Source organism: Amblyomma mixtum, chromosome 1, assembly GCF_055824585.1.
Source record: "Amblyomma mixtum isolate Tamu chromosome 1, ASM5582458v1, whole genome shotgun sequence".
NCBI classification, from domain to species: Eukaryota; Metazoa; Arthropoda; class Arachnida; order Ixodida; family Ixodidae; genus Amblyomma; species Amblyomma mixtum.
In genome coordinates this window covers 293939626-293954868 of record NC_143012.1, presented here as the reverse complement: position 1 = coordinate 293954868, position 15243 = coordinate 293939626, and the positions used below count along the sequence as shown (strand labels likewise).

The window sequence follows — 15243 nt, the reverse complement described above, 5'->3', positions numbered from 1 at the left end:
AGTTTGTTTTTGTTTCGATAATGCAGAACAAAAACGGTATATAATTACTATATTACACCAAGTACGCTAACAATACATTCAATGTGTTTAGTGACCGCTTTTAGGTGTTTGTTACGAAAGAATGCCTTTGTACTTTTCAGGTTTGCCCCGACCCCAGTGGTACCCTTCAGGCCAATCTGCTGTGTGCTGTCAACGTTTCCACGCAACCTATGCAAACACTCCCCGATCTGCAGAATGCGAAAGTTGCAACAAAATTTCTTCGCGAGTGGTCTTCGAGGAGCGCGAATGGCGAAGCTCAGACACCGTTTTTCCTAGCGGTCGGCTTCTACAAGCCGCACATTCCTTTCAGGATACCGAAGGAATATCTAGGTAAAATCCACTGATGACTTCATTTCTATAAGCGCTGCGACAACCCTTTCTGTCGCTTGGGACCAGGTCTCACATTAGTCATCCGTAGTCTTCCTGCGTCAGGCCTCCGGTTGAAGCGGTGATTTTGTCGTCGGAGTGCAGTGATCCTGGATGAAACACCACAAATTACTACGCTTCATGAATCGCAGCCGGTCCCATGATTAAGGTGCAGCTTTTTGATAAATTCTCGTTAGTAACATTTCTCTTCTAAACCATGTCTAAAACGTTAATACTCCAAGCACTTCCGGCAGCCGTACATCCATTCTTCATGCCCAATTCCTTGAGCGGGTTGTGGACCTCCGAGGCTCCGACATATATTGTGGGTGCTATAAAAACGCACAGGTTGTAAGAGAGCCATGCATTGCTTTAGTGGACACTGCTGAATCAGAGAAATCTGTGCGCGTGTCACATTTTAGTGGTTTCACACTGAGCACAAGTAAACGCTCTTTCTCAAATAATGACTGTATTTTTACTACATTTGCTGGAAAATTAACGAATAATGAGATCATAAGTGTAAAATGTCACAATTATAAATGATTTCGACCCGGTCGCAGACCTGGTTCTGGACTTTTGAGCCCGAGATTGGATTGCCAGCTGGGCTTAACCTTTTATTGTCCTCCTAGATCTCTACCCCATTGAGAAAATCAAGCTCCCTCCCGACCACGAGCTCCCTGCCAACCTTCCTCCTGTAGCCTGGAATCCTTGGACAGACGTCAGGAGGCGCCACGACGCCAGCCTTCTTAATGTCAGTTTTCCTTACGGTCCGCTACCGGTGGAATTCCAGGTGCGTGGTGGACTGCTTCTGCAGTCTACAGGCCATTAATGTGGACGCTTAACGCAGTTAACGCGAAGTTCGTTTCTTTACTAGAAGCGTCTCTATGCCACAGTAACTGATACACCCTATTGTAGCAGTCTATTATTTTAAAGCACTTAGCTCGATCAAAGAAAATTAACCTGCAGGGCCAGTATAATATATCTCTGCATTATAGGATTCTGAGGCGTAAGCCTTACTTGCCCCATTAAGCGAAAACCCGTGTGTCTGCAAGAGCAAGTGTTCGTGCGTGCGTGTGCGCGCACGAGTGTGTGTGTGTGTGTGTGAGGGGGGGGGGGGGGAGGGTCATGAAGAGGTAGAATTGCTAGCTGCATGGCATGAGGTTCCTTCACATCTTAAGTGTCTCTGCGGACATTTTTTTTTTACAACGGCAGTATAAATGCAGTGAAAAACTTACATAACATACTGGGTAGTGATTTCAATCCTAAGCAGAAAACTTTGGCCATTTTACACACTTTCAACCTTTCGTTCTTTACGCCACTTCTGCAATATTGCTAGTGGAGTCGCAGTCGTCCCAGCAAGATAGCTGCAAAATGCCTTACTATTGAGCACCACAGTTCAGGACTAACAGCACAGATCAAACATAATCTTGAATGCCCTTATGCCACGTGATGACACAGTTGACGAGCAACCAAAATTTCCTCATTATAACCAAAAATGTAGTCTTTGTTTCTAATAACAAACCAATTGGGCTATGGTTACAAAGGTCAAACAGGGGCGCTAATAAACCGTCTTGGGACAAATCTATCATTTTTTTTTTTTTTCAAAATCCGATAGTTCATTTCTTGCCGCTTCTCTGACCGCGAAATATGCATTTATTGCTAATAGATTCAAGTTCAAAGTTGAAAACATTTTTCTTGCCTCTTAGATTTAAGCTAGACATTCTCTGATGACGAAATAGCCGAAATGGGACGTAAACGGGGACTCCGTGATTGTTGGTGGTGATCGATGTAGCCCAGCAGCAGCCGAAATGGAAACTAGCACCGGCCGAACGTTTACGGCCCTTATCAGAAGTCGTCGCGTTGTTTACGGTTTCACGAGCGTTACGAAGGATTCCGTTCTCGATTCCCACAACAAAGTTCTCGCTAAGAACTGCGGCCTGCTCTTCAGCGACCTCAACCCCACACAGCGTTCAGCAAAGCAAGCTACTGGTGCAGCAGCTATCACCGCCGAGCCACCGTTACGACTGATGAGTAGAGACTTGGCACGTACGGACGTACTTAAATTCTGTAATCATGGTAGGCATCTCTTATAGCCTGAATTGCTTTGGGACGTTAAACCCCAATAAACCAAACTATTAAAAGTCCTCGTAGCGCTGGTTATGCAGCTCAGCGTACACGCCGAGCGGTGCGTATTGCTAACGTGGATGCTTGTGCAACATCAGATATCTACAAGCGGTTTCCTCGTCGCAGGTGTGTACCACAGCATGAACTTTGTCCGAGGAACACCTTGAGGGCCACTTGGAGGTCCTCTGCTGCTCCGCACGTGTAAATCGAGGCGCGTCACAAGCAAAATCACGCGTGCATAGCCGCGAATCCGCATAGCCGCGAAGCCGCGTGCATAGCCGCGAAGTGCATAGCCGCGAATCAACAAAACATAACGAAAAACACCTGGCTGCCTATTGCGCCGCCAAGTACAGATCTTCTTTGGCTTCCAACATTCAGGTTCTCTTTCTTCCGTCTTCCTCGTGCGGTAAAAGCTCACGAGCGGTTTCAAAATAACTTTCGCACTTCAGTATTGAGCAAACGCGTAACATTTATACATGTTTTCAAGCCTCACAGATCCGTTGTGTTTTTCGGCTATTTCGTCATCGCGCTTATTCTTGAGAGACTGACCTGCAGCGGCGATGCAAGTATTTTAGTCCTTACTCTTCACTACTCTGCAATCGCTTTGTTTTCAGTAGGAGCCGTTGTTTTATGGCTAGGAGCTGATATTGTACTGATACAAGCGAACTTCAATTTCTCCTCAGTCTCACTTTAAGCAGAAGGACATTTCTTCCGTGAATCGGCTACACAGACATACCGTTTTGATGCAACATGGCTTCAGCAGAAGCTGCGCCTGCATGCTGAACCATAATGTGATAAGGATACTGCTTGCCTGTTATCTTTTCTGCAGAAGGATGATTTCTCGCTCCTGGTGCAGGTGGCAATCAAGAATACGCTGTGTTAGAGGTCACGTTGGCTACGCAAAAATTGATACCTTCATTTTTGCATTTTGTTACAGCAATGGATTCAAAGTTTTTGCTTGGATAGAAACAGTATCTGATACCCCTGTGAACGTTATGCTGAGTAGCATAATAGACTGATCTTCTCAGGTGAAACAAAGTTCTGAAGCGCAATATTTGCTTAATTATCCCATTTCTTTAAAAAACTGCTCACATCGCAGAAGGAAATTCGCCGACACTACTACGCCGCAGTTACGTACATGGACAAGCAAGTTGGCAAAGTGCTGACTGCGCTCCAGGAGACTGGTCTTCGCAAGGACACGCTGGTCGTTTTCCTCGGCGATCACGGTAAAGCACGTCCCCTACGCGTTCGGGCGCATTTAGTTTTCAGTGCATTTTCAGTTCACGTCGAAGGACTTCTGAACGGAAATGTAAAAGCGTGAAGGGTCGAACGAACGAAGGTCTTTTATTTCATGATTGTTTTTCCTTAGCGCCATTTAGTACTGTCTGAAATGCAGTTTGGCCAATAAGAGAAAACGATTGTAATTTGTACCTCCATCGATGCACAACCGGAAAACGTGGCTTGAAACCCTATGTTGTTTTAACCACGTTCACGTAAAAGTAGTAACAGCGTTTTTCGAAGACAAGACAGGGAATGAGACAGACATCTGCGCTGACGAGCAACCAAAATAATTTTTTGTGAAAATTGAAGCAGCATATAAAGAACACTTGGCGAGCAAGATAACAAGAGCAATAACAACAAAACAGGAAAAACGGGTACCGCACGCCACGCACTCAGAAACAATTATTCATGTTCACTGATAAAGATGAGCAGGTTCTTGAGGGAACAAGGCTATTGACGGGCTACTGATGCATCCGCCATTTTTGTATATTGTAGGCCTCGAAAATGAGCCTCAAGTTCCCTTTTTTATGGCGGTGCGGGTAAAAAACGCTTCACACTGCATGGCACAATGGATGGCAAGATGATTTGTTTGCGACATGTTCTCGATATCTAGGGCCAGTTTCCACGCACAGATGGATAGGCTAACCACTGCAAGATACCCCATAAAGATCTTGTCAAGCGTTGCGGAATCTTTGCTTGTTGAGGTATTAGCGGAGGTCGAAGCGGAGCACCAGACAGAGACGACCAGCGTGGCAGGCTTCTAGTTCCGGACTGCCCGTGCCGGGCGTGCGCGCCCAGCACGCGCTGTTCATCTTTATTTTCCTCTAGCGCGGGAACGCCAATCTCAGCGCCGGCGCTTTATAGCGTCGCCGGGCGCTACAGGGCCCCCCGCCTAGAACGGAACGTCGAAATGTGGACTCGGTGGAAGAGAGGAGGGAATGAGTGTCCAGTAAGTTCATGTCAGGGTCCGGGAAGAGCCGTCGGGTGGAGGACGCGGGCTCAGGTGGACGAGCCTGGCTGCTGCGCAACGGGCGAATGATACAGGGTAGCGAGCTGACAATGGACATGGAGGCAGGGGAGGCCATGGTCAGGCCGTCACCGGCTGTAGTGCTGCCCGCTGACACAAGTGTCAGCGATGTTGGAGTGTTGTGGCTGATGTCCATGGGGATCTGACGCACCGTGTACGCGATCACAAGCACAGGAGCGGCCGAAACGGCTCCATGGACTGACAGCAGATGTGGTGGGACCGTCGACACAACGGTGACAGCTGTGACGATGCCGGAGCAAGTTGCGGGGCTCAATCCAAGGTGCTTGGATGAAACGGGAGTGACAGTCCGGAGCACCTCGCCAGTGTCGATGCGCGTGTGGGCATGATCAGCTGTGGGTGTCTGCAAGAAGGTTGTGGCAGTGACAGGCCGTGTAGTTGAGACTGCTACATCAGACGGCTGGCGGACAGCAAGAGACACAGCTGGTGGATGGACAGTTGCCGCACTACTCGGTGTGGGTAACTTGATCATTCGGTGCTGAAGGTTGCTCAAGTCAGGCACCAAAACAGGCGCTTGCTGCGACAGTGTCGAGTTGCCAGGGTCAGACGCCGAGAAGTGGGTGACAGTACCGAGGGTTTGGAGCGTGGCCCTTTGGGCAAGCGGTGTGGCTGCCTGGGTAGTGGAATTGGTATCTGACAGATGCTGTGGTGGCGGCTTCAACCTCACAGCAGAGGCCTGTAGAGCTGTTGACGGGAGTGACGAGGTAGGTGGAGATGCCGGAAGCCTCGGCACGGCTGCTGCCGCAGAGTTGTCCTTGGCTGCAGGAGGCTCTGGCGACAATGCCACTGAAGCGCAAGGAGGCAGAGCTAGAGACGCGGGTCGGATAGTAGGGGGAGCAGGGCGCGAGGCGGAGCTCATGCGGATCCCACCTGGTGTGGCGTCGAGAGAGACAACCGGGCTGGAGACGCTGGACGGGAGTGGCGGCGATGCGGCGAGGGGCTGCTGAGGCGGGCCGGGTTCTGATGAAGGCTGCGTGGGCGCGAGCGAGGCCGGTCCAGGGACAGAGGCTGGCGGCGGCGAAAACGGGTCCGCTGCGTCGTAGAGCGGCGGCGGAACGTAGTAGGCGCCGAAATACGCCAAGACGGCCGCACGCAGCTCATCGTATGGCCGGCCGCCGAAAGCAGAGTAGGTGAGCCGACGCAGGAGGTCGGCCGGGAGGATGTCACAAAGGACTTCGTGTTTGAACGGCTGGATGGTGATGCCGTTCAGGTACATCGCAGCCTCCAGTTGGGCGAACCACCCGCCGACGCCTGCAGGCCGGAACGCCGGGAGCGGCGGGTCGAAACTTGGGTGCTGCCAGTACGCCATGCTGGAACGCCGCTGCGATAGAAGGCACGGTTCGCCAGGTCACCACTGTTGAGGTATTAGCGGAGGTCGCAGCGGAGCACCAGACAGAGACGACCAGCGTGGCAGGCTTCTAGTTCCGGACTGCCCGTGCCGGGCGTGCGCGCCCAGCACGCGCTGTTCATCTTTATTTTCCTCTAGCGCGGGAACGCCAATCTCAGCGCCGGCGCTTTATAGCGTCGCCGGGCGCTACATGCTTGCTAAGTCCAGTATCCGAAGGAGCAAACGCAACAATGGTGACCGGATGGTCATGAAGAAAACATCATGTATCCCGTACGCGCACAATGTTTCGCACAGCCTCAAAAAGATAGTTAGCAAAGCGGGCACCAGGTTGTTCTTTTCCACCCGGAGTAAAATAGGAGGCCTGGGCAAAAAATTAAGCGAAGGAAAAAAAAAGAAAAAAGGCTGGAGAAGAGTTTGTTGAATGCAGCGTAAGTGTAACGAACAAGATTCCAAAGTGAGGCGGCCGTTTCACATCGGTGAGACAGGACGCTGCATCAACGACCGCCTACGTGAGCACTCCAACGATATTAAGAACAAGTCGCAAAGAAATCATCTTTCTATTCATCCTGAAGAGTGCAACAGGTGTGAAGCATTTTTGAACCGCCATCATCTCTAAAAATAAAGATGAAACCTCAAGGTTCATTTACGAGGCCTGCAATACACAAAACTCAAATAACGCGTGCATCAGCAGCCTTCAATAGTCTCTTTCTCAGTGACCATGAATAATTCTTGCCGAATGCGTGGCACGTGGTCCCCCTTTTTTTTCACTATTGTTGCTCTTGTTAGCTTGCTCGTCAGGTGTCCTTTATATGCTGCTTCAATTTTCACAATAAATAATTTTGGTTGCTAGTCAGCACAGGTGTCTGTCTCGTTCTCTGTCCTGTCTTCAAGAAGCGCTGTTGCTTCTTTTCCGTCAACATGTACTAACGAGCACGTATTATCCCTCTTCTGTGATAACCATGTCACTGCGCAACGTGCCGTCGCAGGTTGGGCGCTCGGTGAGCACCAGGAGTACAGCAAGTTCAGCAACTTCCAAGTCGCTACAACAGTTCCCTTGATAGTGTCACCGCCGCCGTCTCAGCGGCACTCGTCCTCTGCGCCAAGGGCTCAGCGAGTCGATGACCCCGTGGCACTAGTTGACCTATTCCCCACGCTGGCTTCTCTGGCGTCACTTCCTGCACCTCCCAGCTGTCGGTCAAGCGAAAGTGTTCCGGAAAGCCAAACGACCTGCACAGATGGCGTAAGCCTGGTAGGTACCCTGGCAGTTCAAGTTTACTCTCCGTATATCTGGGATACACATTTTTCAAAACTTTGTACATACCGAAGTGCTAGTTTTGGAGCACAATTAATTAAACTTTTAATGAACTGTGTCCACCATCCAGTTTGCATCGTTACTTGCTCCTTTTCGACAAAGTTTAAAAATGCTCTGGAAAATCCTTTGTACTCCGGTAATATTTTTCTTAAATTTATAATAGTATCTTCAGCACCACAAGGACATTGTTGCAAAGCAGGTTAATCAGAAAGCATGCTGGAAAACAGAAAACACATCAGAGAAGAAAAAAAATATTCAAACTTATGAACAATCACAGACAAAATGGGGCTGGGTAAGAAAAGCCTCTTTCGGAACTGTATGCTCCTGCCAGTATTCAAATTTAACTGGATCATCCAAGACAACATATCTGGTTTTAAGCATCAACGAGTTAACCGACAATTTCGCTAATAGCTTATTGCGGCTTATTCAGGCTGAATGCCTGTTCAACGTGTTCAACGTTCTCTTCGTCATCATCATCATCAGACTGACTACGCCCACTGCATAACAAAGGCCTCTCCCATAGCTCCCCAAATAACCCTCTCCTGTGCCAGCTGCGGCCACCCTATACCCGCAAACTTCTTACTCCCGTCCGCCCATCCAGCTTTTTGTCGCCTCCTGCTACTCTTGCTTTCTCTTGGAATCCATTCCGTTACCTTTAAGGACCAGCGGTTATCTTGCCCTCGCATTACATTTCATTTCATTTCATTTCATTTATTTTACCCTCAGGGCTTTCGCATTACAGAGGGGGTGGGACAGTGAAGAAAACAATACATAGATCAAAAACAGGGCTATATATACGAACAATATTGAAAGATCCTAGAGACATAGGACGAAAACATTGAGAACAAAAGTACAGGAGTAAAAAGAAATAAATAAAAGGATTACAAAAAAAGAAACCTTATGTAGTCTATATATGAGTAAACAACATATCACAATTGGTCTGATTCTAACAGTGCGAGTAATTTGCTTTTAAAACGCGCAGTGTCGCTAACACAGGTGGCTGTGGGTGAAAGATTATTCCAGTCACGACATGTTTTAGGGAGGAAGGAATTAGAGCAGGTCACTGTGCGGCAGTGTGGAACAGCTACTTTTTGATTGTGGTCTATGCGAGGCGAGATGAAAGATGGTGCCTTTACACAGATGGCTTTCAGGCAAGGATTGTGATAGTAAATTTTATGGAAGAGGCAAATGCGTGATAGCTTACGGCGAGTGGAGAGTAAGGGGAGTTTAAGATTAGATTTCATTTTTGTTACACTGGCAGTGCGATGGTAGTTTCCAACGATGAAACGGACGCTTCGATTCTGCACGGCCTCGAGTTCATTTGTTAATGTGATGGTGTCAGGATCCCAAATTGAACATGCGTACTCTAGTTTCGGACGAATGAGTGTAGTATATAATAGCATTTTCAATGAAGGTGGAGAGGATGAAAAATTCCTGCGGACGTACCCTAGCATGCGGTTAGCCTTTGAAGTAATGAACCTGATATGAGCTTTCCAAGAAAGGTTAGAACAAACATTAACGCCAAGATACTTGTAAGACGAGACTGGATTCAGCTGAGTGTCGTTAATAAAATAATCTGGGCTCGTTTGCTGGTTACGGGTTATGCGCATGCATTTGCATTTAGATATGTTTAATTCCATTTTCCACGATTGACACCAGTCATAAGTTTTATTTAAGTCTGTCTGTAGCTGAATAATATCATCAGTGTTATTAATTACTCTGTAAATTACGCAGTCGTCAGCAAACAAGCACATGTTAGATGAAATCTTTAAAGGTAAGTCATTGATGTATATTAGAAATAATAACGGGCCAAGAACCGACCCCTGGGGCACACCTGAATGTACTGGCACTGGTGATGAGTCGTGGTTATTGGCGAAGACGAACTGAGTACGGTTACTAAGAAAGGCACGAATCCAATTGAGTACATTAGGGTCAATGTTAAGTTGGCTCAGTTTTAAAAGTAAAAGAGAATGACTGACTTTATCGGAGGCTTTTGAAAAATCTAAGAATAAGCAATCAGTAATGAGTCCAGAGTCTAAAGAAACATGCAAGTCGTTAGTGAAAATCATTAACTGCGTTTCACACGAGAAGAATTTGCGAAAACCATGCTGTTTCGGAGTAAAGAACTGGTTTGATTCTAGGAAATTAACAAGATGACTAAATATGATGTGCTCTAGAACTTTACATGGAACGGAAGTAAGTGAGATGGGACGATAATTACGTGGATCTTGCGTTTCCCCTGATTTGTGCACTGGGATTACTTTGCCGGTGAGCCAGTCATTAGGAAGGGTGTGATGGTTTAAAGACTGCGAAAAAATACAATGTAGAATAATGGAAGAATATTCTACGGTATTTTTCAAGAATTTAGTACTGAGACCATCGATACCACAAGAGGATGACGTTTTAAGTTGGTTAATAATGCCACGAATTCCTTCTGAGGAGATGACGATGGGATCCATTGGTAGAAAGTGATATTCTATGAGCGAAGGTAGGACGGAAGTGTCGGTGGGGCTAGAGAAGGCTTTGATAAAAGTGCTATTGAGAAGCAATGCGCACAGGTGGTCAGGAACTGGATCCCCATCCGAGGTAAATAGTTGTATGGTGGTATTTCCTTTGCTTTTCACTGTGTTCCAAAACTGCTTCGGGTCATTGCTTAGCATAGCTGGAAGAGTCTGATTAAAGAAGGTAAATTTGGTTGATTTTAATGCCTTTGAATAAGCGACTGCAGCGGCTTTATACGCGGACCACCTGACAGCAGAGTGTGTGAAGCGAGCTGTCCTGAAAAGTCTTTTTTTCTTATTGGAAAGCCTATTAAGATACCTGTTGTACCAGGGTGCAGCACTGTTGCTATATACCTTTTTGATTGGTATGTATTTATTTACGAGGTCAGAAACTTTAGATTTGAAGATCTCCCAGTTACGATGTACGCTACGGTCGAGATAAACACTCAAAAATTCATCTAAAAATAAAGACATATTGTTATTAATAGCCTGGAAGTCAGCCTTGCTGTAATCTCTGATGTATTTGAACTGCTTACGTGAGCGGGATAGGGGTAGAGAGAGGTTGAAGTTGATTATCATGTGATCGCTTAACCCAGGCAAATGAATGATAGAAGACACGATGTCTGGAGATGATGTGAGGATGAGATCAAGAAGGGATGAGGCAGTGGCAGTGACACGTGTGGGGAGCTCAATAAGTTGCGATAATCCGAAATCGGAACATATGTGAAGGAAGTGGTTAGAATTGGAACACGAAGAAAGAAAGACTGGACTATCATGATTCCACTCAGTGTCTGGGAAGTTGAAATCTCCTAAAAGAAAAATGCTCACATCCGGAAAGCGCACAGAAATTGTATTGAGGCAGTCGTGTAAATCTTCACAGAAACTAATGGGGCTTGACGGTGGTCGATAGCAGACACCAATAACAATTTTCTTAAAACGGAAAGTTATACAGCACCACACAATTTCTAAACTAGTCACTACGGCAACACGAAAGCATTCAATTCGGTCGTTGACAGCAAGTAAAACACCACCACCTTGCCTTTCATATCTGTCACATCGAAATATGTTGTAATTTTTTTCACAAAAAAAAATAGTTCACTGTTGGACACGTTATCAGACAGCCATGTCTCTGTTAAGGCAATAATATCAGCGCTACAATCGTTTATCAATGCACTCAAGTCATCTCTTTTGGGCAAAAGACTTCTTATGTTAGTAAAAACCACACTCAGACCAATGTTCTCAATGGCAGTACCACCACCCCTGGCGGGCCCCTACGTTCCAGTACCAGCTAGAGTTCGACCAGAGCGAAGGGAGCGCGGAGACTGAATGGGTTCACTGTTTAGAGCAGGTCCAATTTCAAACACTAGGTCAGTTTCCGCATTATATCCATAGCATTTGCCATTGGCAATTAGTTTGTTGTGCCTTAAATTGACTTTTAAATCAAACTCTTTCGCATAGTCAATTAGCCGCTTTCTCGCCTTACGTGTCGCCGCAGAAAAATCTTCACTCATAGATACTTCCTTTTCCTTCAGCATCGATCGCTTTGAGTGCACCTGCATCTTGGTTTTATGCGCGGCGAATTTTACTATCACGGGCCTGGTTTTGTTCTCGTCGAATCTACCGATTCTGTGCGCACGAGCAATGCAGTCACTCGTTAAAGAGAGTTCTAATGTTTCAGCAATTAGGTTAAGAACTTTTTCTTCACATTGCTCGTTAGTCTCGGTAGAGCTATCATCAAATCCATAAAAGATAAGGTTGTCACGCCGTGAGCGGTCCTCGCTATCATCTAAACGAGCACGCAAAGCATGTGTTTCCTTTTGCACAAGTTCAAGTGCTTTACGTGTATCGCAAAGATCCCGTTGCAAGTTTTCAAAACCAGTCGCTACGTTTTCTACAGCTTCGAGACGCTTTCTGATATCGGCAATATCGCGTGTTGCCGCCTGTTGGTCTCGCTTCAACTCGGATAAGTCGTCAGACATTGCAGCCTGGGCTGCTTCTATGCGAATGGACCTTTGACGTATGTCATCCAGGATTTTCGAAATTTCCGGGAGCGAAGCATTTCCAGAACCAGGGTTACTTTCTATATCACCACATATCAACAAAAGAAGAACACTGAAGGGTTGCAGCACTGCTTCTGGGCGTGGAAGCACAACTAAACACCGGTCATCAGATTTAAAACATTCATAAGGAAGTTGACTGACCTGCACAATGAACAGAGGCCAGCGTGAGGCCATTGCTGCTGCGGTGCTTCCACGCCCACTGACAACGATGCTCGGGTTGCTCGGTTTTGTTGTCGACGTCAGCGCCGCACTTGTCGTTGTCGATGTTCCTCCGGATGCCTTGTTTGCAGCGAAGTCTCCCAGCGCCACCACTTGATTCAAGCAGACGACGCAACTTGGCAACGAAGAGTTGAAGGCTAGCGCGTCAGGTATGTTGGGAAACATAACCAAGGACGGGTCTGCGACGACGCTCCCGCAGGCCGGAGCCGATGAAGGGCCATACCGGCAGGGGTCCAAGAAAGCGCCGAGAAACTGCACAAGGAACAGAGGCCAGCGTGAGGCCATTGCTGCTGCGGTGCTTCCACGCCCACTGACAACGATGCTCGGGCTGCTCGGTTTTGTTGCCGACGTCAGCGCTGCACTTGTCGTTGTCGATGTTCCTCCGGATGCCTTGTTTGCAGCGAAGTCTCCCAGCGCCACCACTTGATTCAAGCAGACGACGCAACTTGGCAACGAAGAGTTGAAGGCTAGCGCGTCAGGATTGTTGGGAAACATAACCAAGGACGGGTCTGCGACGACGCTCCCGCAGGCCGGAGCCGATGAAGGGCCATACCGGCAGGGGTCCAAGAAAGCGCCGAGAAACTGCACAAGGAACAGAGGCCAGCGTGAGGCCATTGCTGCTGCGGTGCTTCCACATGCCCTGCCCAAGCCCATTTCTTCCTCGTGAGTTCGACTGGGATGTCATTAACCCATGTTTGATCCCTCACCCACTCTGCCCGCTTCCGGTCTCTTAACGTTGCACCTATCATTTTTCTTTCCATAGCTCGCTGCATAGTCCTTAACTTAAGCTGAACCCTTTTCGTTAGCCTCCACGTGTCTGCCCGGTGTGTGAGGACCGGTAAGATACAGCTGTTGCATACTTTTCTCTTGAGGGGTATTGGTAAACTGCCATTCATGATCTCAGAGAACGTGCCATATACGCTCCACCCCATTCTCACTCCTCTAGTTTTTTCCCTCTCATGATCCTGATCAGCGGCCAGTACCTGCTCTAAGTACATATATTTCCTTACCACTTCCAGCCCTTAGCTACCAACTGTTCGTGGTGTTGTTTAAAGTTAGGTTACGTCATCTTAGGTTAGTTGCCGTGGGGTTCGTGCGTAACAGCAGCAAAGAAGTGGTCAGTACTCTATTTTACTGGCCGGCAGCTAAGATACTTTCCTCGCTGCGCTCACGCCGGCGGCAACTTTAATAGAGAGCCCCCACTGACGTCATCTGTCGTGCCACTAAGTGACGGACTAACCGCGCGGTCCTGTTACCCAGCGCGCCGAATTTCGGCCGCTGAAGGCAGCTGATCCACCCGCTGAGTGTCCGCCATGGTGAAGAAACTCACACCCAGCGTGACCTGTGCTCTGAGCTGCAAAGAAGGTGCAGCGGTCAAGAGAGGTTCGCTCGGTGTATTCACGCGATCTTGCTGCAACACAGCCAACACGAACGCTTAACGGGCAAACGAACCAAATCTAGCCCCGCTCGACCTCTCTGCGCCGCAAAGAACGCGAAGCGGCAACGGACGCCTGAGGGGTGTTCTTGCTATGTTGTAGCACTAGGTTCCGATGAAGGCCGTCGCGGATGAGATCCCTATAACTATAGTTTCCTGTAAAATACTCCTCCGCAGAAGTAATTTAGAAACAAGCACCACTAGCCACGTAAATCGTAGGAAAAATAATCAAATAAAAATTACAATGAAAAACTGTCACTTCCACTTTGTAATACTTTGGGGTTCTCTAGGCTGCATGCAATAAAAAAAGCAGAACTTTTCTATGGTTTAAATCACTCGATAATCTCTACGTATGCTTGTCAGCTGTCGTATATTTGCCATTACCCCGCACTCTTGATTCATTGTCGCACTGAAAAACGCTCTAGTTGGTGACAGATACTTGTAACATGCTAAGTCAAACGATGTATATTATTTATTTGGGAGACCTGAGGGATGATGTGCTTTCTGTGACTGTGAGTAAATTCAAAAAGCGCGACGTTTTTAGGGGGCAGAATATGTACTGTCTGTTCAAGAAGTTCACACGCCAAGGTTCTTGTGAGCGTAGTGAGAACCTGGTCACACGACAATGCGTTGATTGCTTCGAATCGCTAGCTTTGCTATTACAGATAACGAGTACTAGCTCCGCTGTCGCTTACGAACTCATGAGAACAAACAGACAGGGTCAAGGTACGAGGGCAACCACATAATGCTTACGGGCGCCTTTGTTTGCAAACTTCCGCTACAGGTGGCATGTACACCAAAAGACCGCAGAATGTTATGGAATGATAAGCACGAATGGTTGTTAAGACTGCACAGTTTTAATGCGGAAGCCTTTAATGCCTCATCGTTGTAAGCAGGAGTCGTCGACAGAAATGTCACGCTTTTCAATTGGTCGAAACGGTCGTGACGTCACAGGGCGCGAATTTCAAACGGGGCCAATTGTACTTTGGCTAGTAACCATGCAACCAATTGAAGGGATCGTATAGTGATGGTCCAAGTAAGTGGGACTGAGTTTAGTTAATTGCTTAATTAATCAATTAGCCTACTAAGATAGAGGAGAATAAAGAGGTCAGAAGAAAGAGGAAAAGAAAAGAAACAGGCGCGTAGCAGTAACAACCGCGTCCGCGGGAACAGACGCTGCTGAAAAAAAAAAAAAACAGATAACCGACCGAACCCTCGTTCGCTTCACCACCACCCACATCCCACCCAGTTTCTCGTTTCATATACATTGTGTCGAACATCCTAGACAGTTCCAACATTTGACAGGTGAATGACAGAACGCGATGGATAGAATTACAATAGTACAAATATCAAATAGCCTAATTAACCTTTCTAGTCAGACCACATAAATCAATAAAACCGAATACGAAATTGGTAGAGTTGGGGAATCGAACCAGGGTCTCCGGAGTGCGACACGAGCACGCTAGCCACTCCGCCATGCCAGCTGAATGGTTTGGAATGAACAAAGGCGCGTCTA

At 47.4% G+C, this 15243-nt stretch overlaps 2 protein-coding genes across 2 annotated transcripts in view; one reads left to right on the top strand and one right to left on the bottom strand.

The window, feature by feature from the left end:
- Positions 1 to 15243, top strand: part of Ids (iduronate 2-sulfatase) — a 29274-nt gene that overhangs the window by 12439 nt on the left and 1592 nt on the right. The window contains exons 6-9 of the mRNA XM_089566462.1: positions 141 to 369; positions 1032 to 1192; positions 3626 to 3752; positions 7187 to 7449. Coding sequence (XP_089422588.1) covers positions 141 to 369; positions 1032 to 1192; positions 3626 to 3752; positions 7187 to 7449 — 780 coding nt within the window. The remainder of the gene's footprint in view (positions 1 to 140; positions 370 to 1031; positions 1193 to 3625; positions 3753 to 7186; positions 7450 to 15243) is intronic.
- Positions 3902 to 6285, bottom strand: LOC149372094 (uncharacterized). Its single transcript, XM_089568042.1, has 3 exons — positions 5723 to 6285; positions 5038 to 5638; positions 3902 to 3911 (listed from the first exon to the last, which is right to left on the bottom strand). The coding sequence occupies exons 1-3, from the start codon at positions 6159 to 6161 to the stop codon at positions 3902 to 3904; spliced, it is 1050 nt and encodes a 349-aa protein (XP_089424168.1). The 5' UTR covers positions 6162 to 6285.